We start from the raw sequence: 25,454 nt of genomic DNA, 5'->3' as shown, positions 1-25,454 counted from the left end.
GGCAAGCCAGTGACGTTGATTGCAACGGGGTTAACTGTTTATTAAAATAGAATATGCAAGCATTAGAAAGGAAACTATTTACACGTACATCACCACGAGTAACATGTTAGAATTTTGGTCTTCTTTCTCAGCCGAATCCGCTCCAACGGCCCCGCACGCACCTAAAAGCATTCCCAGCAACCCCCTCGCCCTATCGTTCGTCCAATCACACTGCGGTGCGCGCAGTGTGCACACAACGGGGCTCCAAGGTGACACTATCAGGAGTTCCAATACGTCCAGGCCGTTGCCACAAATCCCTTGCAGGGCAACAAGTCCCCTTTTGTCTCACAACCTCGCAAAAGACACACTTCCCCGAAGAAAGCACTTCCACGCTCTGTTCGGGCATCTGGACAGCTTGCGAATGTCTCGGCATAGTGTGGTTCAGCGACGAGGGGTTGACTTCAAGGCCAGGGCTCTGCTTCCGCGAACCGACTGGCGGAAGCCCGACACACAGTCACCCCTCCTACGCGCTTCTTCGTAGACCGCGGGTCCCCCACCCCCGATGGCTATAAATCGCCGCCGTCTTGGTGTCGAACCACTCGTCTCTTTTGACCACCCCGCGCGACCCTTGCATGCAGCTGTCCGCACAAACAACGCCGAACTTCACTGACCTGTAATTAGATTTTTGATAGCTGTGGCAGTTCAAAAAATATTGAGGTCTGAAGCAAATTAATTTCAAACTCGTTACGGGGCTTTTTGATGATTCCTCCTTGCTAAACCAAAACCTAGATGCATGACACCATTGCTAAAGACCTATTGTAAGAGGTGATGCTATTTTTATTCATTTGGAAGCATTTTACGGACAAGAAAAAAATTTTGCATTTATTATGAACATTTTTTTTTAATTAGCAGCGAGTACTATACCCAAATGTAATTTTCATGACGGTGCAAGAGTAATAAAGATAGCATCACCCCCCCAGATCATTTTAATACGAATAAAACGATACCACCCTTGTCATTCTTGGCCAAAAACAACCCAGACAAAACACCTGTAAGGCTGAGTACGGTGTGCAAAAACATCGAACTGAAATAAACGCATTTGAAGTTTCAAACAAATGTACCTTTCGCTGAAGTGAATCTACAGCAATACAAATGGCACCGTTTTGAAGCTCTATATTTTGTTAGAACAGCCATACTAAATGTGTGACTGCACACTCTCAAAATAATAGCACACTGGCCACTGAACTAGCACAAGAAACTTTATTAGGCACCATTCTCTACAAAGAGCATGGTGCCTGGGTTTTAAACTGAGGTGCAGAACTCTGTGTGGGCATGAATAGTCCCAGTGTTGTACCTGCAGGCTTCCTGATTGATAGTAGTCTCCAAAACAATCAGTGAGGCATTTTTTTTTTTTCATTTTGTAGAATTGACCATGTTACTGAACAAAGGCTCTGAGTGTAAGTAGCCTTCCAAGTCATCTTCACCTAACAATGGCTTTGGAACTTAAGATCAAAGAGCCAGTTATAGATATGCAGCTGCTAGGTGCTTTCCAGAATTGTACTTTTGTATGATGCCTCGATCACTTCTGCAGCCAGATGTTGTACCAGCCCAAGGGGCCTAGTGAACAGAGCTCATGATGAGGTTCTCTTTACGAAGGAGGAGGGGGGGGAGGGGACATGATAGATATTGTTACGTAAGAAGACGCAAACGAAAAGCTATATACAAGTATATTTACAACGTAATACGCCGCACTTGGCCAAGAGGCAACAGCTCGCGCTAGCCTCCAGTCGTTGTCGTCGTCTTCTTCCTGCTCAGCTCTTCGTCAGTGGGAACATACCCCGTAGCACTACCCCCGGCGGCAAAAGCGCCGTCCCGGAGCTACTAAAGGCTGGACTCTGAAGCAGTGTAGTAGCTCTTGAGCCTACTGACGTGCACGACATCACTAGACGCCAGAGTAGATGACGAGGTTGAGCTCACAGGAGCAATTTCATAAGTCACAGGCGTCACCTGGCGCAGCACGCGGTAGGGTCCTGTGTATCGCGAAAGGAGCTTTTGTGAAAGTCCGACGTGACGAGAGGGCGACCACAAGAGCACGAGCGCACCAGGCGAAAACTGTACGTCACGGTGGCGGGCGTTGTACTGACGCTGCTGAGTGGTTTGCGAGTCCGTCAGTCGAGCACGGGCAAGCTGGCGTGCATGGTCGGCGAGAGCGATGGCGTCGCGCGCATACTCGCTTGTTGAGATCGAAGTAGGAGGAAGTGCCGTGTCAAGGGGCAAGGTCGGTTCGCGACCGTAGAGCAGATAAAAGGGAGAAAATCCGGCGGTGTCGTGCCGGGAAGAATTATAAGCGAATGTGACGTAAGGAAGGGCAATGTCCCAGTCGCGGTGGTCCTTGGAAACGTACTTTGACAGCATATCGGTGAGAGTACGGTTTAACCGCTCTGTCAGGCCATTGGTTTGAGGATGGTATGAGGTAGTCAGCTTGTGTTGAGTGGAGCAGGAACGTACAATGTCGGCGATAACTTTCGAGAGGAAGTTACGACCACGGTCAGTGAGCAGCTGTCGCGGGGCGCCATGAAGTAAGATAATGTCCCGCAAGAGAAAGTCCGCGACGTCAGTGGCGCAACTGGTAGGGAGAGCCCGCGTGATAGCGTATCGGGTGGCGTAGTCAGTTGCGACGGCTACCCATTTGTTCCCAGAGGATGACGTGGGAAAGGGACCGAGGAGGTCTAATCCAACACGAAAGAATGGTTCCACAGGGACAGTGATCGGCTGGAGATGACCGGCAGGTAGCACCTGAGGTGTTTTCCGACGCTGGCAGGTATCACAGGCAGCAACATAGTGTCGGACAGAGCGAGCGAGACCAGGCCAATAGAAGCGGCGGCGGACGCGGTCGTACGTGCGGGTTACGCCAAGATGTCCTGCAGTAGGTGCGTCATGCATCTCAAAGAGCACAGTCTGTCGTAGATGTTTTGGCACGACAAGAAGAAGATCAGATCCGTCAGGGAGGAAGTTCCTTCGGTACAGAATGCCGCCCTGGAGGACATATCGGCGAACGGATGCGTCGGTAGGTGTAGAGCGCAGACGCTCGATGAGTACTCGCAGCGATAGGTCTCGGTACTGCTCATCGGCGATGTTAACGAAGGCAGACACAGAGAAAATGCCGTCGGCAGTACTACTGTCGGCGTCGTCAGGCTCGTCTACCGGGTAGCGAGACAGGCAGTCAGCGTCCTTGTGTAGTCGGCCAGATTTGTAGGTGACAGAGAACGAATATTCTTGGAGGCGTAGGGCCCAGCGACCAAGTCTTCCTGAAGGGTCTTTCAATGAGCATAACCAACAAAGCGCGTGATGGTCTGTGATAACGGAAAAGGGTCGGCCATATAAGTATGGGTGGAACTTCGCAACCGCCCAAACTAGGGCCAGACACTCACGCTCAGTGATGGAATAGTTGCGCTCCGCGGGTGAGAGGAGCCTGCTAGCGTAAGCGATAACACGGTCGTTGCCGCGCTGGCGTTGTGCCAGTACTGCGCCAATTCCGTGACCGCTGGCATCAGTACGAACTTCGGTAGGCGCAGACGGATCGAAATGGGCCAGAACGGGAGGCGTTGTGAGAACGTCGATTAGATGCGAGAATGCAGAGGCCTCGTTAACGCCCCACTGGAAAGGGGCGTCTTTTTTCAAAAGTTCGGTTAGTGGTCGTGCTATGGCCGCGAAATTTTTCACGAAACGGCGGAAGTAGGAACAAAGGCCGATGAAGCTGCGCACATCCTTGACACACTTCGGAACAGGAAAGTGCGTAACAGCATGGATCTTGCCTGGGTCCGGTTGCACTCCGTTCGCGTCAACGAGATGCCCAAGCACGGTAATCTGGCGACGGCCGAATTGGCACTTCGATGCGTTCAGTTGCAGACCGGCGCGACGAAAAACTTCCAGGACTGCCGAGAGGCGCTCGAGGTGCGTAGCGAACGTTGGGGAGAATACTATGACGTCGTCCAAGTAGCACAGGCATGTGGACCATTTGAAACCGTGAAGAAGGGAGTCCATCATGCGTTCAAAAGTGGCAGGAGCGTTACATAGACCAAACGGCATTACTTTGAATTGATAAAGACCGTACGGAGTTACAAAAGCAGTCTTCTCGCGGTCGAGATCGTCCACAGCAATCTGCCAGTAGCCGGAGCGGAGGTCAATAGAAGAGAAGTAGCGAGCACCATGGAGGCAGTCAAGGGCGTCATCGATCCGAGGTAGGGGATACACGTCCTTTTTGGTAACCCTGTTAAGGTGCCGATAATCCACGCAAAAGCGCCATGAACCATCCTTCTTTTTTACCAGTACAACCGGTGATGCCCATGGACTACATGAAGGTTCTATGATGTTATTGGCAAGCATTTTGCGAACTTCAGCGTGAATAACTTGACGCTCAACTGGTGACACTCGATACGGACGGCGATGAATAGGAGGGGCATCACCGGTATTAATGCGATGTTTAACAGTTGTAGTTTGGGCCAAAGGACGATCGTTAAAGTCAAAAATATCGTTGTAGGAAAGCAGAACGCGGTAGAGCTCACGAGCGTGCTCGGACGGCATGTCGGGCGCAATCATTTTCTGTAAGTCGGCGATGGAGCAAGGTGTCGACTGAGATGGTAGAGGAGGATCGGCTGAATTGCTGTCTACCTCAATAGATGCTAATGAGTGATCTTCGAATGAGCAAAGCTGGGCCAGAGACATCCCGCGGGGCAGCACTTGTGTCGTCAAGCCAAAATTGACCACTGGCAGGCAGACGCAATTAGCCGTAATAGATAAAACGGTATGAGGTACCGTGATCCCGTGTGTAAGGAGGACGTCTTGTATAGGAGCTGCGATATAGTGACCGTCGGGCACTGGTGGGGATGACACTAGGTCAACGTAAGTCAGTGCCGTAGGTGGCAAGCGAACAAAGTCGACGGAACTGAGGCGACTGGGGTGTGGTTCAGCGGGATCCAGAACAGGCAGGTCAAGGCGGAGAGTACTGGCGGAACAATCAATGAGAGCAGAATGTGCGGAGAGGAAGTCTAAGCCGAGGATGATGTCGTGGGGACAGTGGGCGATGACTGTGAATAGCACGACTGTTGAGCGATCGGCGAAGGAGACGCAGGTGGCACACATACCAATTACGGGGGCGGTTCCGCCATCGGCGACACGGACAACAAGCGTCGTGGCGGGCGTGATTATTTTTTTCAGGCGGGTACGAAAGTCCGCGCTCATTACCGACAAATGCGCCCCAGTGTCTATAAGAGCAGATACAGGAACACCGTCGACTTGCACGTCAAGAAGGTTCAGATGAGTGGGCAACGTCAGTGGAGGATTTGGCGGCGTAGGGAGCAATGCAGCGTCACCTCAAGGCGCTGCATCATTCAGTTTTCCGGCTGGGAGCGGCGTCCGAAGGGAGTCGGCGAAAAGGAGCGACGGGGCTGGGGAGAGCGAGATTGTCGTCCTTGGGGCGAAGGTGAACGAGAATAGGGGCGGTTCGGCGCAGGAGAGTCAGTGGCGGCATTATCGGAGCGTGCGGTATAAGGACGAGAAGGGCCACCCGAGGGGCGAGAATAGGCAGTATAAGCAGACCGGGTCGGGGAAGTCCAGCGACTTCGACAGTGATGAGAAATGTGCCCGATGCGACGGCAGTGAAAACAAATGGGCTTGTCGTCAGCAGTGCGCCATTCAGCTGGGTTGCGGAAACGTGGTGGGTAAGACGATGCGGGACGGGGCGGAATCGAAGAAGCCGGATGGGTATCAGGGTGATGGGCCGAGCAGATGGTGTGAAGGCCCATGTTTTCGAACTCCTGGCGGACAACTGCCTGGATCAGGGAAACCGTGAATGCCGGTGCGTTGGTGGGGCTGGAGGCGAAGGCAGCCGGATAGGCGGCCTCAAGCTCACGCCGAACGATGTTGGTAATATCGCCGGTGTTGTTGGGACGAGGAGCGTCGGCACTGGAAGAAGTCGCTGGGGTGTTGGGCAGACGGGCAAACTGCTGATCGATACGTCTGCTTTTAGCGAGTTCCAGGCGGCGGCACTCTTTGATAACAGCATCCACCGTCGCGACGTTGTTGAATACGAGCAAGTTGAAGGCGTCATCGGCAATGCCTTTGAGGATGTGGGATACCTTGTCTGACTCAGGCATGTGTGCATCAACTTTGCGGCACAGAGCCAGGACGTCCTGAATGTACGTGACATAGGGCTCTGTTGACGTCTGCACACGGCCGGAAAGCGCCTTCTGCGCGGCCAGTTTGTGACCGTAGGGGTTGCCGAACAAGTCTCGGAGCTTTTGCTTGAACGAATCCCAACTGGTGAGCTCCTCTTCGTGCGTCCGAAACCAAACTCGAGGTGTGCCACCGAGGTAAAAGACTACGTTGGCGAGCATGATAGTAGGGTCCCACCGGTTATTGCGGCTGACGTGTTCGTACAGGCTGATCCAGTCGTCGACGTCGTCCCCATCTTTGCCCGAGAATACGCCAGGATCACGAGGAGCAGGGAGAGAGATGTAGGTCGTCGAAGTGGCAGGAGGGGTCGGAGGCGGCTGAGTCGAATTGTCATCGCCGGGAGCCATGAAGCTAGGCTCGACGTACCGTCCACTGCGAAGCTCCGTGACGAGGTACAGGGAACGTCCACCTCCACCAGATATGTTACGTAAGAAGACGCAAATGAAAAGCTATATACAAGTATATTTACAACGTAATACGCCACACTTGGCCAAGAGGCAACAGCCCGCGCTAGCCTCCAGTCGTTGTCGTCTTCTTCCTGCTCAGCTCTTCGTCAGTGGGAACATACCCCGTAGCAATATTGTTACAAGCTATCGTGACAATATGATCATAGAGTGAATGCGCAATATGCATGGTTGCGGGTCTGAGGTGCCGATGCGCGAAATACCTAGACGCGAGATCGAGGAGTCGACACTCGATCGAGGAGTCGACACACCTGTTTATTCGGACATTTCTGCAGACAGCAGTACCCATGAGGTCCGAATAAAGGGTCGGCGACTGTATTTAGCTCAAAGCATACGAAAAGCAATGACACGAGCAAAGATACTGCTCCAGGAGAACAGGCCTGGTCTCTGCTGCAGCCCTTACTGCTACCACGGGAAAATCGGTGAAGCTTGTGCTGAAGTGCTCCACCTGTGGCATGCGCGAATGGTGCACCGAAGCCTTGCAAAGGCTCATCGGAGGCTTTGCAATAAGGACTACACGAATAGAAATGCTGTGACAAGCAAGCTTGCAAAAAGGCACAAGCCAGCAACAGACTGCCTACAGTCCTGGGCTACTATGGGTCTAGGTGCGACCTGTGCTGAATGCACAATTGTGTGAATGTGCAAAAGATAGTTTTTGTTTATCTGAAATCTGCTATTTTATGTGCCAGAACCACAATATGATTATGGATGAATTTTGACCACCTGGTATGCACAAAACGTGTACATGCACTTTTTACATTTTGGCTCCATCGAAATGTGGTTGCCACCACTGGGATTTGATCCAGATATTTTGTTGCAGCCACAACCTTTTCTCAAGGGACATATTTTGTTCTGGCCATGAACTCTGTGCAACTTTATCTGCACAGAAGTGCCATTTGTGTGCTTCCTGTTCGACAAGGATCTAAAAGAGAAATGTGAAGTGGGTGCTGCTAGCTTTCTCGCATTGCTTTCAATGACGATGCATGATGTTGCAACAAATATTTCAGTGTTATTTTTGCACAGTGGCTACATACATGTCATGAACTTGGTGCTGAAGGACAGCGCTACATGGTTATGCAATTCTTATTGCCATATTGCTAGGCCAATAAAAGTTTCAGTGAACTGAAAGTTTACATTACTTTTCTCAGTTTCATTTCTTTCGACATTGCATACTGCCTTAATGGAGAATCTTCGTATGTTCTTTCTACGTACAAGCAAAATGTTAGGTATCAATATATTCGTATTCATCTAGCTGGTGATGCTATCTATTTATTTCTAAAGTGGTCTGCTAAATTTTAATTGCCACCAATTGTAAATAAAAATTAGCAAGCATATTGCAATCAAGTTTACATTTTGTTTTTTTGCATCTTAAGTGCATTGAGAACAATATAATTACCATCACCGGCTACAGCTACTCTCTGGCATTCTTGCCATATACTTTGTTTTTGCTTTTGACAAAGTAACGTTTTTGAAAAGTCCCGTAAGAAATCGACTAAACCCACATGGGGTCCCATTGCTAAAATCTGCTTGCTAAGTCTGCTTGTTCCCACGACGTGTAACAAGCAGACGATACGGAAGTACATCTTTCTTGCTGCAGTGCGAAGTAAAACAAAAACACACGGACATTCCGTTTGCGTGTCTTACTATTTTTCTAAGCTTTAATTCATCTATTCTACCAACATATTACACAAATAACAGATGTTGCCTTGAACAATTCTCAAAGTCACATGTCTCTACGAGCGACGTTACAGTGCGAGCGCGTGTGCGTAGGTGCACTAACATGTGTACGTCATACCCAGGCTTGGAACCCTGGCTTGGAATGTAATACTTTGCAGATACGATCGTCATTGCACATTGTATGCTCTGCGCTTAACTCAGAACGGCCAGACCTGGTGAGGGGCCGTGTAAGTCAGCTTAGCCACACGTTATTTAAAGCCAACTTCGCCGCAATGCATTGGTGTTATGAAGCAAAGCACGTGAACGTTGCAATGGCAGTTATGGTTTCATGTGCGATTGCACTGCACAGGCAATTTTCGGCTCAATTTACTTTGAAAAAGGCGCACGTTACAATTGAGTAAATACCGTAATCAAACATAGTGAGCGACAGCTATTGCTTGAAAATCTTCCTATGGCGGGCCGACAATAGGTGTTTACGACAGGACATGACATGTTTTCAATGCATGCCAAAACAGACGCTGCAACTAAATGGGTCACTACCAGGGTCACAATAAGGGTCGGGCACATGTTTGCCAACTGGTCAAGCTCAAGTTATCCGGCAAAGGCCAATGTTAGGATCGAAATAAGAAAAGTTCAGGCAAGGGTGCCAACCAGGATGTTCAGCCGGGATCGGACTAACTGAAAATTTGAATTAACCGTAAGTTTACTGTATTGAGGTTCGAAATACGTGTTTTACGGACAAGACGTAATAAAAAGTTCAACGCTTTGTTATATAGAGATTTAACTGTGATCGAATAAGTGGCACATATATTCGCCCCGAGGGTACAGCCCATCCTCCGCTCACCTCGACATCCTTGGTGTGGCTAGCCTTGAGCACCTCGAGCTCCTTGGTCAAACTGGCCGCTTGTGCCTCGGCCTTACGCTCGGCTGCCTGCACCAAAATTGCATTTTATTTTAATTAGGCCCCACACTACTCGGACAGGCACTTCCCTGTTCAACCTAGAAGAGAGTCTAAAAAGCAATTCCTGCATACTCTGAGAAAGCTTCATTAGAAGATGAGCACTCGTGCCGAAGCTACAGAAGACATAGAATGGGACAACACGTGAATTCGCACGTCAGCTTAGTGCAGGTTACAGGTACGTGCAAGTTGCAAAAGGGTAACTTACCAATATCTTTAGATAAGAAGTTTACGACCAACTACCAGTGCCAGCCTAAGGAACTAACCTTGGCGCAAGCCAATAATATAAGTGCCAGCAGGTGCGTATTCGCCGTGCTGCAAAACATCCTGCATGACAAACACCTACTTGCACGCTACCGTCAAGCCAGGCGACAGAAAAATCCTGCGACGATGTGCAAAGGGTCGCAGAAATGCCCAAAACATGGCGAGCAACCGAACACACCCGCATGGCCTCGACAGCCTCCCAGTTCTTGGTGCGCAGGTCATTGTTCTTGGCCCGCTGGTCATCCAGCTCTCGCCGGAGCTCCTCCACAGCAGCCTCGTGCGCCTGGACCAGCTGCTGCTCGGCACCCTCAGCCGCAGCCTCTGCCTCCGCCTTCTTGCGAGACAGCTCGCTCACCTGCAGACCAACAACGGCTCATCAGCGAGGGGAGAGCCTCCGAGTGAACAGAGTTGCCCCCGTTGCCCGCACCTCTACGGGCACGCACCTTTGTGGACAGAGGCACACTCCTTTTTGCGAAGACAATGGTTGTCTGCTCTATTAGTCTGAACTGTTTCCTACAAAACCTATTGGAGTGAGCTCTATCACTGCGATATTGTCCAGCTGCCGTCACAGAAACAATGAGTAGCGCATGTATTGGTCTAACCTTGGCCAATAATAATAGCACGAGGAAGACATAATAATAGCACAAGGAAGACAAAAACAGAAAACGAAGGGACCACTGAGGTGAACTCACAAAAACTCACCTAAATTTGAGTTCTTGTCTAATCTTTATGCTTATGGCTTCAGACATTTTTGCATTACTTTTTACACTTCACTTATTCACCTTCACCAATACTATTCAGCTTTATAAACTTCCAAGCAAGAAGTTATTTTTTGAACACTGCAAGACGGCATGTCTCTGAGCACAAATGCAATCATTGCGAATTGGTGCATTTATGGATACAATGTTTATTGAAAATCATCAATTTGAAAGGTCACAAAGGAGCAATAAAACCAAATAGAAAAAAGAAAGAACAAGTTTACAGTTCAACTTGACCATTTTCACTGGAGCTTTTCCCGTGATTAATTTTTAGGAGTGTGTGAATACTCGAAATTTGATCTTGAATACTACTGTAGTGAACGTTGCAATATTTCGATTCGTGAATTGCACGTTTACAATTAGATTTCTTAAATATTCGCTTTTTCAAGTATTTCGTGTGTTCCATGAATGACCGGGCCACAATGGGTGTCTCGACACGCACAGCGTTCCCACAGGACGTGATCTCCATCCTCCGACCAGGTCAACCAGACTGAACCAAACAATTAACGGTACGCGAACCGAGGGAATAACTCAAGCAGTGGGTATGGAAAGCACGTGCAAAGATCGGGCCGAGTAGCCACCGGAAGGCATGCTGTTCGCATCGGATTTCATGCTCAGTGATCACAGATTTTATTCAGATTTATTTATTCACATTTCCTGCAGTGCCGTGAAATTGCATAATTACTGGGGGGATACAAACACACAATATTGCAAGATAGTCATGCGCCATGGGCTCAACCTCTGGTAAAAAGAAAAAAAAATGAAAAGGGTCGTCCAATATGAAATCGTATCAGTTAATGTAAGGAAATAAGGAAAGGGAATACGAAGAGCGGGTAACAGTAGCTAAGCGCATTAAGTAAATTAGATTATGGGGTTTTACGTGCCAAAACCACTTTCTGATTATGAGGCATGCCGTAGTGGAGGACTCCGGAAATTTCGACCACCTGGGGTTCTTTAACATGCACCTAAATCTAAGTACACGGGTGTTTTCGCATTTCGCCCCCATCGGAATGCGGCCGCCGTGGCCGGGATTCGATCCCGCGACCTTGTGCTCAGCAGCCTAACACCATAGCCACTGAGCAACCACGGCGGGTCGCGCATTAAGTACATCAGATTTCTGACAATAGTTCTAGAAACCTTACCTCGGATTGGCATTCTATTACAGAGCGAGGCAGCTTGTTCCACTAATTGATGTCACACGTAAAAAAAGAGCGTTTGAGGACATCAGTATTTTACAGCTCTTCCATTTGTGGTCACATCTTCTTGATATAAAATGTGGTGGTAGCAAATATATTGCAGAGTTTATGGCAGTTTTATTAAAGTACATCTGGTAGACAAGGTCTAGCTTAAGTTGTAATCGGCGCTTTCCCGGTGTGTCCCAGTTCGACTTCTGCTTGATGCAGCTACTATCGACATTGCAACAATATTTGTTTGTGGCAAATTGTGCTGCACAATTCTGAATACGCTCCAGCATAGCACAATGGGTCCCGACTTGAGGGTCCCAGACTGCGCAGGCGTTCTCCACAATAGGTCTGATGTTTGTGAAATACAAGATTTCCTTAACCTGCTGAGGAGCCCCTCTAAAATTCCTCTTAAAAAGTAAAACATCCTTGCTGCTTTTCAGGATATATGTGTATTTTCCAAGTCAGGTCAGCAGAAAAATAAACCCCAAGATATTTATAATCGGTTATTTTATTTAAAGGTTGGTTGTTTAGATGGTAGTCAGACAAAATTGGAGTGCGCCTGTGCGCAGAAGAAACACAGTAACATTTTGCAGTATTCAAACACATCCTCCATTTATCACACCAGAGTTGAATGTGGTCCAATTTTTTCTGAATATTATCTGCGTCACATGGTGCTTTAAGAGGACAATACAAAACACAGACATCCGCGTATAACCTTACCTGGCAAGTCACACTTTCCACTATGTCATTAACATAGATTAAGAACAGTAAAGGCCCCAACACAGACCCCTGCGGGACACCAGAAGTGACCAGTGCAATGTCTGATATGCGCCCATTTACTAAGACACGTCGCTTGCGCCCTTGAAAGTAATCTTTAATAATCCATTGAAGCAATTTGAATTGTAGGACAAGAAACGATAGCTTATGGAGTAATAGGACGTGGAAAAATGTGTCGAAGGCCTTTCTGAAGTCTAAAAATATGCAGTCTACCTGCACGTGGCTGTTGAAGGTCATGGTCATGACTGAATGGCCATGGTCATGGTCATGACTGAATTCGGTTAATTGTGTTATGCATGAACGGCCAGACGTAAAACCATGTCGGGAGTCGATGATGAATTTATTGCTTTCGAGGTGTTTCATCATGGAACTGTAAATGAAGCGCTCCATTAATTCGTGACAAATACAAGTAAGAGAGATAGGCCTGTGCTTAACAACACTCATCTTTGAGCCAACTTTGTGAATAGGGACTACAGTGTCCACTTTCCACTTGCCAGGAAGAGAGCTGGTTTTAAGCAATTTGTTGAACACAATAACTAGGTGGTGATCAATCACATCAGAGCAGGCCTAAAGGACATACGAATAAAGACTGTCCGTCTGGCCTAAGTGCAGAACCAGGTTTAATATCTGGCGGAGCAGTTTTGAGACACCACTGTGCGTAATAACCAGGTCAGGGGTATCACTGGTTAGTGCCTCACGCACTGGAGGGAAATTGCCAGAATAAAGCAGAGTGAAAACAGATTGGAAGTAAGAGTTAAATAAACAGGCCTTGTTATAATCACCATCCACAACTATACCGTTACAATTTAGTAAGTTTGAGATACCAACGGGTTCTCTTCTATTTAAGAACTTCCACATTTCCTTAGAGTTAGTTTGCAGCTTAGCAGCCAAAGCATAAAAATAATTATGCCTGGCTGCCTTGTTCTTAATTTTCATGGGTGCCTCGACACGCACAGCATTCCTACAGCACGTGATCTCAATCGGTGCAAGATCCAACCAGGTTGACCAGACTGATCAGAACAATTGACTGTGTGTAGACACAGGGAAAGACTAAAACAGCGTGTACAGAAAGCACGGAAACACGTACAAAGGATCGGGTTGACTAGCCACCTGTACACGCACTTTGGACCTTTCTGTTCACAGAGGAACCTGGCACGCATGCTTGCGGTAGCTGCTGGCCCGAGGACCCAAACGGCACTTGAATGGCCATCAGTCCAACCCGTACGCATGATTTCGCAACCAATCATTGAAAAGTGACCCATAGAAACATATTAGAGACAAGCTTTCCTGCTATTGCATTGGCCAGTGGCGAATTTTTGTCGCAGCCACACCATTGGCCACTGTTAGCCCGTCAGGCCTAATCAGAGCTGTGTCGTCAGGTGACAGTGATTAAAGTTACCGTTTTGAACCAAACCAAAGCCGACCTATCAACAGCCGTCACATGACCCTCAGATATTCAACAAACTGCCCCACCAGTGAAAGCGAGTGAACGGTCGTTCCCGGCCGCTATATTTGTGCACGACGGCACGGTGGCCCCAGCTCATTCCGAACGTCATGCGGAGGCATGCATCGGTCTCTTGTGGTAGCTTCGAGTGACCCGTCACAAGACTAGCCTTGCATTTACATTGGCTGGATCAAAAATGTGCCATCTGACTAGAGCGTAATATCACCAAGCTCGAGGGGTGGTTCAGGGACCTCGTTTAACGGCAACATCCAGCTATTTTTCAGTGTCCACTAACCTTAATAAAGCTTTGAATATGTGTACTCCAATTATCTTTTCCAAATGATGCGAGTGCAAGTGCTTTCCAGAAAATTAATTTCCCGACTCATTCCCCCAAATGTGTAACTGTTTACTGGCTCCCCTTTTACGGTGCCTGCGACATCAGAGGCTACGGTGCCACCCTGGCCAGAAATGACAAAGTAGGTACATTTTTCTATGATACAACAGACGACAATCATCGTTTTGACGGATCTGATAACCGGTACTTGTCTTTTGTCTTGCTACACCACAATGTGCAAAGTTTGGCGCACGTCAGCTGTCTTCAGCGGAGGCAGGTCATAATCAAACGCCAAACCTTTAATCGTTGCCGTCTAGTTCAATACAGCTAGTTCCCCTTGTATTTGGAAGACATCGTCAGCTTCACTTTTTTTGGCATCAGCCCCACGTGTACTGTGTGTTTAACATGCGTTCTGCGTGTTTACATTACCGTAGTATAAAATAGGACGTCATAGACGTCGCAAAAAGCAGCTACCGGTTTTGGTTTCAGTACCTTTTGGTAATATTGGTTATTTAAAATTATTCATTACATTACTATTGAAGATATGTCCTACTCTACGGATTGAACCAAAGACTTTCAAGCTAACCAGGACAACTTTCTCTGGCTACAAAAGCAAAGCTACAGGGGCAGAGCGACTGTAGAGCCTCTGTAAACAAGCTCCTGCGCGAGTTAATCCGGCAGTGTTTGGCAAGCACTTTTGCTTTCTTGTAACAGATATAGATTCAGCGTAGCTTCCACGTGTGACAGTTCCGCATTTGCCCAAACATGAAAAAAAAAAGAAGCAGGAAAGTTGGTTAAATTAACATTCGGAGGTGTATTTTGCCTTATTTTGCTGAAGTAAATATAACCTTTGTTACAAGTGCAGCCAAGCAGTGCAGAGAGGTTGACCAACTGTGCGGTCGCCGTCAAACATTGCACTCAAGGAACTGGAACCAATGAATGTGGAGCTGTTAGTTCCGTACACTGCCTCTGTAGCTTTCCGTTCATTGTCTGCAAGTACAGCAGTTTAGAAACAATTTAATTTTATTTTCATTGCCACATAGACCCACGTGGGTCTTCACTGCAGCTTCGTGCTACTGCCGTTAACCGCAGCGGGCGACCTCTTGCCGTCTGCCCCCACACGGATGTGTTTTTTGCAGGAGCAGCTGCGGCACGCACCTCTCGGCTGTGTGTCTGCACGGCCTCGGCCAGGCGTGTCCGCAGCTCCTCGGCCAGGTGGGCCTGCTCCTGGCAACGCTGCTCCAGGGTGCCCAGGCGCCGCTGGTGCTCCACCCGCTCTGCCTCCAGCTCCAGCTGGTGAACCTTGCTCAGCTCCTTCACCTTGCCCTGCACCACATGGCAAAGAAACAGAATTCACATGACTCCCGTCACACACTCAGATCCTCCCACTGCATCCAAATTGACAGGAAATCCACACACTGAAGTGGCAAAACATTGCACACGGTCAAAGCGCAGTCATTTCGGCTTTTTGTTCTCCAGAACTATGGAAGTAAATTTCTTTTATTGAACGGCAATTTTTTATGAATACTTAGTGCCTAAGCTATCTTTTCTAAACAATTTTCTCAGTTTATAAACAACATATTGTCACGTGGTAGTGACGGTGAAGAGAGAACACAGTAGCAGTACTGTGAAAGACAAAACTAGCTTTTATTGGGCGAACCTGTGCCCACAAAACAGGCTACACTTAAAGCACAACGATAGCGGCGAACACAGTCGGCGATCGTCGAAAATCTGATCAGCGGGTCAAGCGCGTCGGCTTTTATAGATCAGTCGTCGAATGTTCCAGATTAACTGATGGGACCCGCGTGTCTTCCACAAAGTTCTACACCATTCGTGTCACGCGATGAAATCTGATAACACAAGGTTCGGCGACAACAGACACGCGGATAGAAGCGTCGATAACTTTCCAGAAACGTCGGATACATGCAGGCGCGTCCCTCGCTCTGCGATTACAGTTGTTAAGTGGCGAAACGTGGTTGCGCGATAAAGATAAGTACACGTGTCATTACCCCCCTCTTAAAAAGCATCGACCCGATGCTGCAAACAAACGAAAGTAGCAAAGAAAAGCACTCGTAGCAAAGAAAACAACAAACTAAGGAAGTTCATCAGCGTCCGTAAAATGGTTTAAGGCGCACCACGTGGACCACTTCAGATCGTGCGCGGCGCCGCTGTGAGTGCGAAATGCCGTCTGGCACGACCTCATAGTCTAGTGTGCCAATACGTCGGATGACCATGTAGGGTCCGAAATAGCGTCGCAGCAGCTTCTCACTGAGTCCTCGCCGGCGTATCGGGGTCCATACCCAAACACGGTCGCTGGGCTGGTACTCGACGAAGCGTCTTCGGAGGTTGTAGTGTCGGCTGTCGGTACGCTGCTGGGTCTTGATCCGTAGGCGGGCGAGCTGTCGGGCTTCTTCGGCGCACTGGAGATAGCTAGCGACGTCAACATTCTCTTCGTCAGTGATGTGGGGCAGCATGGCGGCGAGCGTCGTCGTCGGGTTCCTGCCGTAAACCAGCTTAAACGGCGTGATCTGTGTTGTTTCTTGCACCGCCGTGTTGTAAGCAAATGTCACGTACGGCAGGACGGCATCCCAGGTCTTGTGTTCGACGTCGACGTACATCGCTAGCATGTCGACGAGGGTCTTATTCAGCCGCTCCGTAAGACCATTCGTCTGCGGGTGGTAGGCCGTGGTCCTCCTGTGCCTTGTATGACTGTATTTCAGAATGGCTTGGGTAAGCTCCGCTGTAAAGGCCGTTCCTCTGTCGGTGATGAGGACTTCTGGGGCGCCATGTCGAAGCAGGATGTTTTCGACAAAGAATTTCGCCACTTCGGCTGCGCTACCTTTCGGCAGTGCTTTAGTTTCAGCGAAGCGGGTGAGGTAGTCTGTCGCCACGACGATCCACTTATTTCCGGTTGTTGACGTCGGAAAGGGTCCCAGCAAGTCCATCCCGATCTGCTGGAATGGTCGGCAAGGAGGCTCGATTGGGTGTAGTAATCCGGCTGGCCTTGTCGGCGGTGTCTTGCGTCGCTGACAGTCTCGGCATGTTCCGACATAACGGGCGACGTCGGCGGTCAGGCGCGGCCAATAATACTTTTCTTGAATCCTCGATAGTGTCCGGGAAAAACCGAGGTGTCCAGCAGTCGGATCGTCATGTAGGGCGTGCAATACTTCTGGACGAAGTCCTGACGGGACAACAAGAAGGTAATTGGTGCGGACTGGTGAGAACTTCTTCTTCACGAGTAGACTGTCTTGAAGCGTGAAGGAAGATAATCCGCGCTTAAATGCCCTGGGGACAACGTCGGTGTGCCCTTCCAAATAATCGACGAGGCCTTTAAGTTCCGGGTCCGCTCGTTGTTGTTCGGTGAAGTCTTCCGCGCTTATTATACCAAGGAAGGCGTCGTCATCCTCGTCATCTTGCGGCGGCGGGTCAATGGGGGCGCGTGATAGGCAATCGGCGTCTGAGTGTTTTCGTCCGGACTTGTATGTTACAGTGATGTCGTATTCTTGTAGTCTGAGGCTCCACCGTGCTAGCCGTCCTGAGGGATCCTTTAAATTCGCTAGCCAGCACAAGGCGTGATGGTCGCTGACGACTTTGAATGGCCTGCCATATAGGTAAGGGCGAAATTTCGCTGTAGCCCAAACGATGGCGAGGCATTCCTTTTCGGTTGTAGAATAATTGCCTTCCGCTTTTGACAACGACCGGCTAGCGTAAGCTATCACGTGTTCATGTCCATCTTTTCTCTGGACCAGGACAGCGCCGAGGCCTAGGCTACTGGCGTCAGTGTGGATTTCGGTATCGGCGTTCTCGTCGAAGTGCGCAAGTACGGGCGGCGACTGCATGCGTCGTTTGAGTTCTTGAAATGCCTCGGCCTGCGGCGTTTCCCACTTGAACTCGACGTCACATTTAGTTAGCTGCGTCAGCGGCTCAGCGATGCGTGAAAAGTTCTTGACAAATCGCCTGTAGTAGGCGCACATGCCAAGAAATCTACGCACTGCCTTCTTGTCGATGGGCTGTGGGAACTTTGCTATGGCAGCTGTCTTCTGCGGGTCGGGGCGGACTCCAGATTTGCTGATGACGTGGCCTAAAAATAGAAGCTCCTCGTAAGCGAAGCGGCACTTTTCCGGCTTCAGAGTAAGTCCTGATGTCCTGATGGCCTCTAGTACTGTTGCCAGCCGCCTAAGGTGAACGTCGAAATTTTCGGCGAAGACGACGACGTCATCCAAGTATACGAGACAGGTCTGCCACTTCAATCCTGCTAAAACCGTGTCCATCACGCGCTGGAACGTTGCAGGCGCCGAGCATAGTCCGAATGGCATAACCTTGAACTCGTAGAGGCCGTCTGGGGTGATGAAGGCGGTCTATTCGCGATCTCTTTCGTCGACTTCTATTTGCCAATAGCCAGACTTGAGATCCATGGACGAGAAGTATTTAGCGTTGCAGAGCCGATCCAATGCGTCGTCTATCCGTGGGAGGGGGTATACGTCCTTCGTGATCTTGTTCAGACGCCGATAATCGACGCAGAAACGTAGGGTTCCGTCCTTTTTCTTTACCAGTACAACAGGGGATGCCCACGGGCTTTTCGATGGCTGGATGATGTCGTCGCGCAGCATTTCATCGACTTGTTCTCTTATAGCTTCACGTTCTCGCGCCGAAACTCGGTAAGGGCTCTGACGGAGTGGTCGAGCGCATTCCTCGGTGATTATGCGATGCTTGGCGACTGGTGTTTGTCGAATCCTCGATGACGTCGAAAAGCAGCCTTTGTATCGTCGGAGCAGACTTCTCAGCTGCTGTTGCTTAATCATAGGGAGATTTGGATTAATGTCGTAGTCTGGTTCGGGAACCATGGTCGTCGGGGTAGATGCGGCGGAATCCGATAGGACAAACGCATTACTTGTTTCCAGAATTTCCTCGATGTACGCGATCGTCGTGCCCTTGTTGATGTGCTTGAACTCCTGGCTGAAGTTTGTCAGCAACACTTCAGTTTTCCCTCCATGCAGTCGAGCGATCCCTCTTGCGACGCAAATTTCACGGTCTAGCAGTAGACGTTGGTCGCCTTCGATGACGCCTTCTACGTCAGCGGGTGTTTCGGTGCTGACCGAAATAACAATGCTGCAGCGAGGCGGGATGCTCACTTGATCTTCAAGCACACTCAAGGCGTGGTGACTACGAGGGCTCTCCGGCGGCATTACTTTATCTTCCGACAGCGTTACTGACTTCGACTTGAGGTTGATGATTGCGCCGTGTTGGTCCAGGAAGTCCATACCGAGAATGACGTCTCGTGAACACAGTTGGAGGATAACGAAGGTGGCAGGGTAAGTCCGGTCATGGATGGTTATTCTTGCCGTGCAGATCCCAGTCGGCGTGATGAGGTGTCCTCCAGGGGTGCGAATCTGAGGGCCTTCCCATGCGGTCTTCACTTTCTTCAACTGGGCGGCGATGTGTCCACTCATTACGGAGTAATCGACCCTGTGTCGACTAAGGCAGTGACTGCGTGGCCGTCGAGAAGCACGTCGAGGTCGGTTGTTCTTTGTCTGGCATTGCAGTTAGGTCTTGGCGTTGGATCACGGCTGCGTCGTGTTGAAATGAAGTTGGAACGTCGCGTCGTCAAGTCGTCTTTCGTCGGTGTAGTTTTGGCTTCCAGACTTCGTCGGGACGGCGGCGTGTCGTCATTAGGTCGTCGAGATGGTTTCTTCGTCGTCTTCGTCGGCGGCGGAGGATCTTCGTCAGTTCGACGAACAGCAACCGCACCTCCATCGGTTGCTGCTTTTAGTTTTCCGGGTATGGGCTCGCTGACCGGCCCCGGGCTGGGCCAGTGTATGGTCGGCGCTGCGGCGACAGGTAGCGGCCTGGTGATGGCGAACGGGACGGCCGTCGAGGGCTCCACTGAGTAGCGGCGAGGTAATCGGCGATGTCACGTGGGCGCTCGCCAAGCTGTGGACGCGGCGCGTTGACGGCGAAACCTCGCAGTCCCATCTCCCGGTACGGACATCGTCGGTAAACGTGACCCGCTTCTCCGCAGTGGTAGCAGAGCGGGCGGTGGTCAGGAGCACGCCAGATGTCCGTCTTCCTCGCGTAGGTGCGCTGGGCGACGGGTGGTCGTGCTGGCGGCGGCGGCGGCGGACGACGAAACTGTGGCGTGACAGGGCCCTGGCGTGGTCGCGGAGGGGGTCCTTGACGGCGTGCGACGGCGGCGTAGGTCATCGCTTGCGGCTCACGCTGCGGCGATTCAGGGGCTACTCCAAGTTGTTGTTGGAGTTCCTCACGCACGGCGTCGGCAATCGAAGCCACTTGAGGCTGTGATGATGGGAACAGCTTTTGTAGCTCCTCCCGCACGACAGCTCGGATAGTCTCGCGTAGGTCGTCGGCGGCCAGTGATTGAATTCCTCCGTAGTGGGTAGAGCTTGTACGGCGGTTGAATTGCCGGTTCCGCATTTCGAGTGTCTTCTTGATGCTGGCGGCCTCGCGAAGGAACTCTTCTACGGTCTTCGGTGGGCTTCGTATCATTGCGCCGAAAAGTTCTTCCTTCACACCACGCATGAGAAGGCGGACTTTCTTCTCCTCGGGCATATCCGGGTCGGCATGGCGGAACAGACGTTTCATTTCTTCCGTGAAGATGGCGACGTTCTCGTTAGGTAGCTGCACTCGGGCGTCCAGCATGGCTTCGGCCCTTTCCTTGCGCACGATGCTCGTAAAGGTGCGCAGGAAGCCGGTACGGAAGAGGTCCCATGTCGTCAAGGTCGACTCCCGGTTCTCAAACCACGTTCTGGCGGCATCTTCTAAGGCAAAGTACACATGCCGCAGCTTGTCGTCGGAGTCCCAGTTGTTAAAAGTCGCGATTCGTTCGTAGGTCTCCAGCCAGGATTCTGGGTCTTCAGTCGCTGCTCCATGGAAGGTCGGTGGGTCCCGAGGTTGTTGTAGGATAACGGGGGACGCTGGGGCAGCCATTGGAGTTGTTTTGACCACGATCTTCTTTGTCGACTCAGGTAGAAGTCCGTGTTCTGGGGGCAGTCCTTGCAGTCTGCGGCTAGAACGCCAGTCTTCGGCGATGTTAGTTTGGTCCTCGGGCTTCGGGCTTGGATCGCGGCTTTGCGGGGGCGTTCGGTACATGAACGCACTAGTACCTCCACCAGATGTCACGTGGTAGTGACGGTGAAGAGAGAACACAGTAGCAGTACTGTGAAAGACAAAACTAGCTTTTATTGGGCGAACCTGTGCCCACAAAACAGGCTACACTTAAAGCACAACGATAGCGGCGAACACAGTCGGCGATCGTCGAAAATCTGATCAGCGGGTCAAGCGCGTCGGCTTTTATAGATCAGTCGTCGAATGTTCCAGATTAACTGATGGGACCCGCGTGTCTTCCACAAAGTTCTACACCATTCGTGTCACGCGATGAAATCTGATAACACAAGGTTCGGCGACAACAGACACGCGGATAGAAGCGTCGATAACTTTCCAGAAACGTCGGATACATGCAGGCGCGTCCCTCGCTCTGCGATTACAGTTGTTAAGTGGCGAAACGTGGTTGCGCGATAAAGATAAGTACACGTGTCAATATTCTCCTATTGTATGTGGTAATTGTATACTCGAGTTATTACCAATTGCTGCGATTATTGTGTTTTCTCTCATTGGTGCGTGCATGTGCGTGTCACAATATTCTAGTGTTATGCAGCTACTGTGTGCCCATCTTTTTATTTATTGGCTTTTTTGATTGTCAGCATGACACCAACTTTGCACAGCACGCTTGGAGTACTGCATTCGCTCTATTTTAACTAGTGTTTTCTTATTATATGTCTTTTATTATTTCTTTTGCTTGAAGTCGACCCTCCTGTTCTAGTCGAGTGACAGCAAAATTGAAAATTTTGAAAGAAATATTCTTAGTCCCGCAGCTTTTAACGTTACATTTGGCAACCTGCATCCATTGACAAGTTGACAAAGGCCAGAACTTGTTCTTTGTTGCCACAACCGTATAAGTTTGCTCTTCTCGATTGCAGTGATTGCACTGCAACACTGTGATCAGGAGCAATGGCTGGTGCATCGAGACAAAAAAAAAAAAAAAATGCATGGCTGGCAGCACACAGGTGCTCATGCACTTGTTTTTGCAGAAATGCCCCAAACACATAAAGTCACTTCACTCCACCAACACGGAGATGAAGATAAGCACCAGAACACCTGCTATTTTTTTATTTTCCCGCCCTCACTCAGTGGTGGCAAGATAACAAAATGACACTACTTTGTTTTGTATTCAGCGGGCTTAGTCGGAACTCATCAATTCCTGCCTGCCTGTTGACTGATCAATAGCATGTGAACATCACCTGGCATGACACTACCACACCGGCAAATGTTCACTTGCAGCCTCCCACTCAGTTACAAGCTATTAAATTATTTATGCTGTTTATCAGGGTCTGTACAAAACATTTCACTCAAGATTCAAGGACAATTGCAAGGATTGCGAGGATGCCCAAGGCCAAAATTCAAGGCGGGAGAAACAAACTTTATTCATGCAGACACTGAAAAAGAGACATCCTTTTTTTCTTAGCTACAACTTCTCGCAGCTAAGACGCTGCCGAGTTGGACACAGGCTTCAATGTCTTCACATTGCTCTTTTAAGTTGACTTTCCGATTCTAATGGTGGCAATTGCCTTCTGGCTTGATGGTTGATTGCAGCAGACATCAGCTGAAGATACTCGTCGTATTGCAGCCAAATTGAGGAAACGTGCTTTCCACCATGCATTTCTTCAGCCTAGAGTTTGGAAATAAAGCCATGGTGGCTGCTGTATGAACCAACTAGCAAAACAACAAAATGTTGGCACGGATTGGCCACTTAATCTGGCTTTGTCTAGCTCCACAATGGCAACAGTGATTTTTAACAAGCCGGTCGTTGGTGGCTGTAGGCCCAGCATGCACATTGCGATTGTTTAGTGGCACCATCAAAGCAAAACATCCCAGACTGGTTCCCAATAGAGGGCGCCAGTGCCATACCTAAGGTGAGTTGCTTTGAATGTTCGAAAGTTGCCCTGAACCCCAGTTTTCAAGGAATTCAACAACCACATACCCCAGGTGCATTAAAGGCCCCACAACTACTTTTTCCAAATTCTAGGGTTTTCTAGTATTTCAAGATGTACGTGCCCTAGTGGATGCAAATGCATCTGCCATTTTGGCATTTGTCACCGAGGAAATATTTTGAGGTAATTTTGTATCTTTCTACTCAAATTGACGGCATCCGCAGCGTTTATCAGCGGTTCGTCGACAATTTTTTTTGCTGACAAAAGCACACTTCTGATCACCCATGCGAGGGAAAGCACACAGTTCACTTTACAAACTTTTATAAGATTGCACCCCAAAACAACAAACACCCCAGGGGTTATATTCTCAGTGAATTCCTGTAGGCAAACACCTTACGGAGATTTCGTGTGACTCAGCATCGGAACCATACAAGCCTATGGGCAACAGCACCTCTAGCACCATGCCAAACACGCCATACTGTCACTGTGCCAGGAACGTCATTGCACATAGACATGTTCGGTACCAAGCCATGCAAAGCTGATCAAATACCCAAAAGTGGTTGATTGAGTATACCACTCTGGAATGTATCAAGGGTAGCGCTATAATTGACATGGAGCACAAGAAAGACAATAGACGGGCAAAGCGCTAACTTTCAACTAACCAATTTTATTCAGTAAACATTTACATATCATATTTATCCGACTCTACTAAACTGTAGGGTTGGGTTAGATTCGAGTATCTTCAAAAGCATGCCAGTTCATAATTAAAAATGATAAATATGGTGAATAGCTAGCACCATCTAGAAAAGTGAGTATCACAGCTGCTATTAGCCACACCAGCAGCCAACTGAAGTACATGGGCGACGTCGCTATTTTGGCCTGTGTCGTATCGGCTTGCGGTGTGGCCCATAGGTGCCGTTATCGTAATGGCACCAAATAGACGATGCCACTATACAGTCGAACCCGGCTATATTGAACTCTAAAAAAACGCCTATCAGTTCGATATAGAGCATAATTCAATATAAGCATGCTGAATAATTGGATGACATAAAAGCACATACCATTTATAAAATCACTTTATTGATGAAACTAGCTTAGTTTCGCATGAAATAGTCCTGCATTTCTTTCTGCCTGGGCAATTTGGCTGCCTGAGATGCACGCACTTCTCCACATTGTCTAAGGAGTCGGGAGCAGCTGAGGCCACAACCTTACGCATTCGCGCAGAAGCACCGGACTAGTGCGAGCGCACCAATCACTTCGGAGGATGTAGGCAAAGGAACGTCATTGCTTTCCTCATTGTGCCCACTTTCACTTGTGCTCGGTACGATGTCGACAATGTAGTCTTCGTTTTCGGGCTTTCCCATGGTCGCAACACCATCATTTGAACTCACAAACTCGTCCACTGTTGATTCATCAACAGCTTCCGGAAATTCTGACAGCTCGCTCCAAGTTTTGGCAACACCGGGAACGGCTGTGTCGCATTCATCAGACTTTACAGTCATCGCCGAGCAAGCGGCAGCCAGCACAGGCGAAGCAATTTCTGATGAACCACTCGTACACGGTCGTGCGTACGCGTCGGGTGCCACGGGCATCGCCGCTTTAGCCCTAATTTCCCCCTTATTCTTCAAGATCGTCCTGAGAGTGTTCCTTGGAATCATTCACGCTGAGGGGACACATCCGACTTCTCACCGCGTTCGACCCGATTTATGATTTATGATTTTGAGTTTAATGACGAAAGGCAAATTCTGCCGCTTCATCACGGCGACACCGCAGGAGAAGGCCCACAAGGCGCACAACACAATAGACCAGAAAAGCACCAAGACAACTCACACTTTCTCTATATTGCATGAAGAGGGCACAAGAGCCTCTGATTGGCTGTCTGAGCAAGTGCTGCGGGCGGGCCAGGATCATTTTTTGCAGGGGGTTGTCGATGGCTCGTCCAAAGCAGCGCAGTCACGGTAGGGAGAGTGGTTGGATAGAGCCGCACCATCAGGTTTCCCCGCAACCACGAGGGAAAGCCAACTTCTGGGGGCACTTTTTCGCCTCTCGACGTTCGGTATATGGGGAGTCGCTGCTATTTTTGTTCGATGTAAGTGTAATTCTTGCTATATTGCATCCACTATAAATATTGTACATTGGTATTGTAACTATACCGTGCCCAGAAATTGTTCAAAATATAAAATAATTCGATGCAAACGGGTTTGATATAGTCGGGTTCGACTGTAGTGCCACTTTCAAACGAAAAGTTGTGCTAGCCACAGAGGCATTGTCAAACGTTAAAGCCGGGCGGCACTTCAGCATCGATGAGAAAAACATCCGTTGTTGGAGGGGGCAACGAGAGACGCTTTTTGTCTGTGCCGCAACTAAGAGATGACA

At 49.3% G+C, this 25,454-nt stretch overlaps 1 protein-coding gene across 14 annotated transcripts in view; it reads right to left on the bottom strand.

Moving 5' to 3' along the window:
- The window catches only part of LOC139047307 (ribosome-binding protein 1-like), a 396,181-nt gene that overhangs the window by 205,413 nt on the left and 165,314 nt on the right, over positions 1–25,454 (bottom strand). For all 14 annotated transcript variants that reach the window (XM_070521128.1, XM_070521124.1, XM_070521121.1 and 11 more), the window contains 3 exons: positions 15,232–15,399; positions 9,755–9,931; positions 9,199–9,285 (listed from right to left, as the gene is read on the bottom strand). In XM_070521128.1, coding sequence (XP_070377229.1) covers positions 9,199–9,285; positions 9,755–9,931; positions 15,232–15,399 — 432 coding nt within the window. The remainder of the gene's footprint in view (positions 1–9,198; positions 9,286–9,754; positions 9,932–15,231; positions 15,400–25,454) is intronic.

The sequence above is a fragment of the Dermacentor albipictus genome, chromosome 7 (assembly GCF_038994185.2).
Source record: "Dermacentor albipictus isolate Rhodes 1998 colony chromosome 7, USDA_Dalb.pri_finalv2, whole genome shotgun sequence".
Taxonomy (NCBI): Eukaryota; Metazoa; Arthropoda; class Arachnida; order Ixodida; family Ixodidae; genus Dermacentor; species Dermacentor albipictus.
The sequence above is the reverse complement of the archived record's forward strand: the minus strand, read 5'-3'. Positions and strand labels throughout refer to the sequence as shown.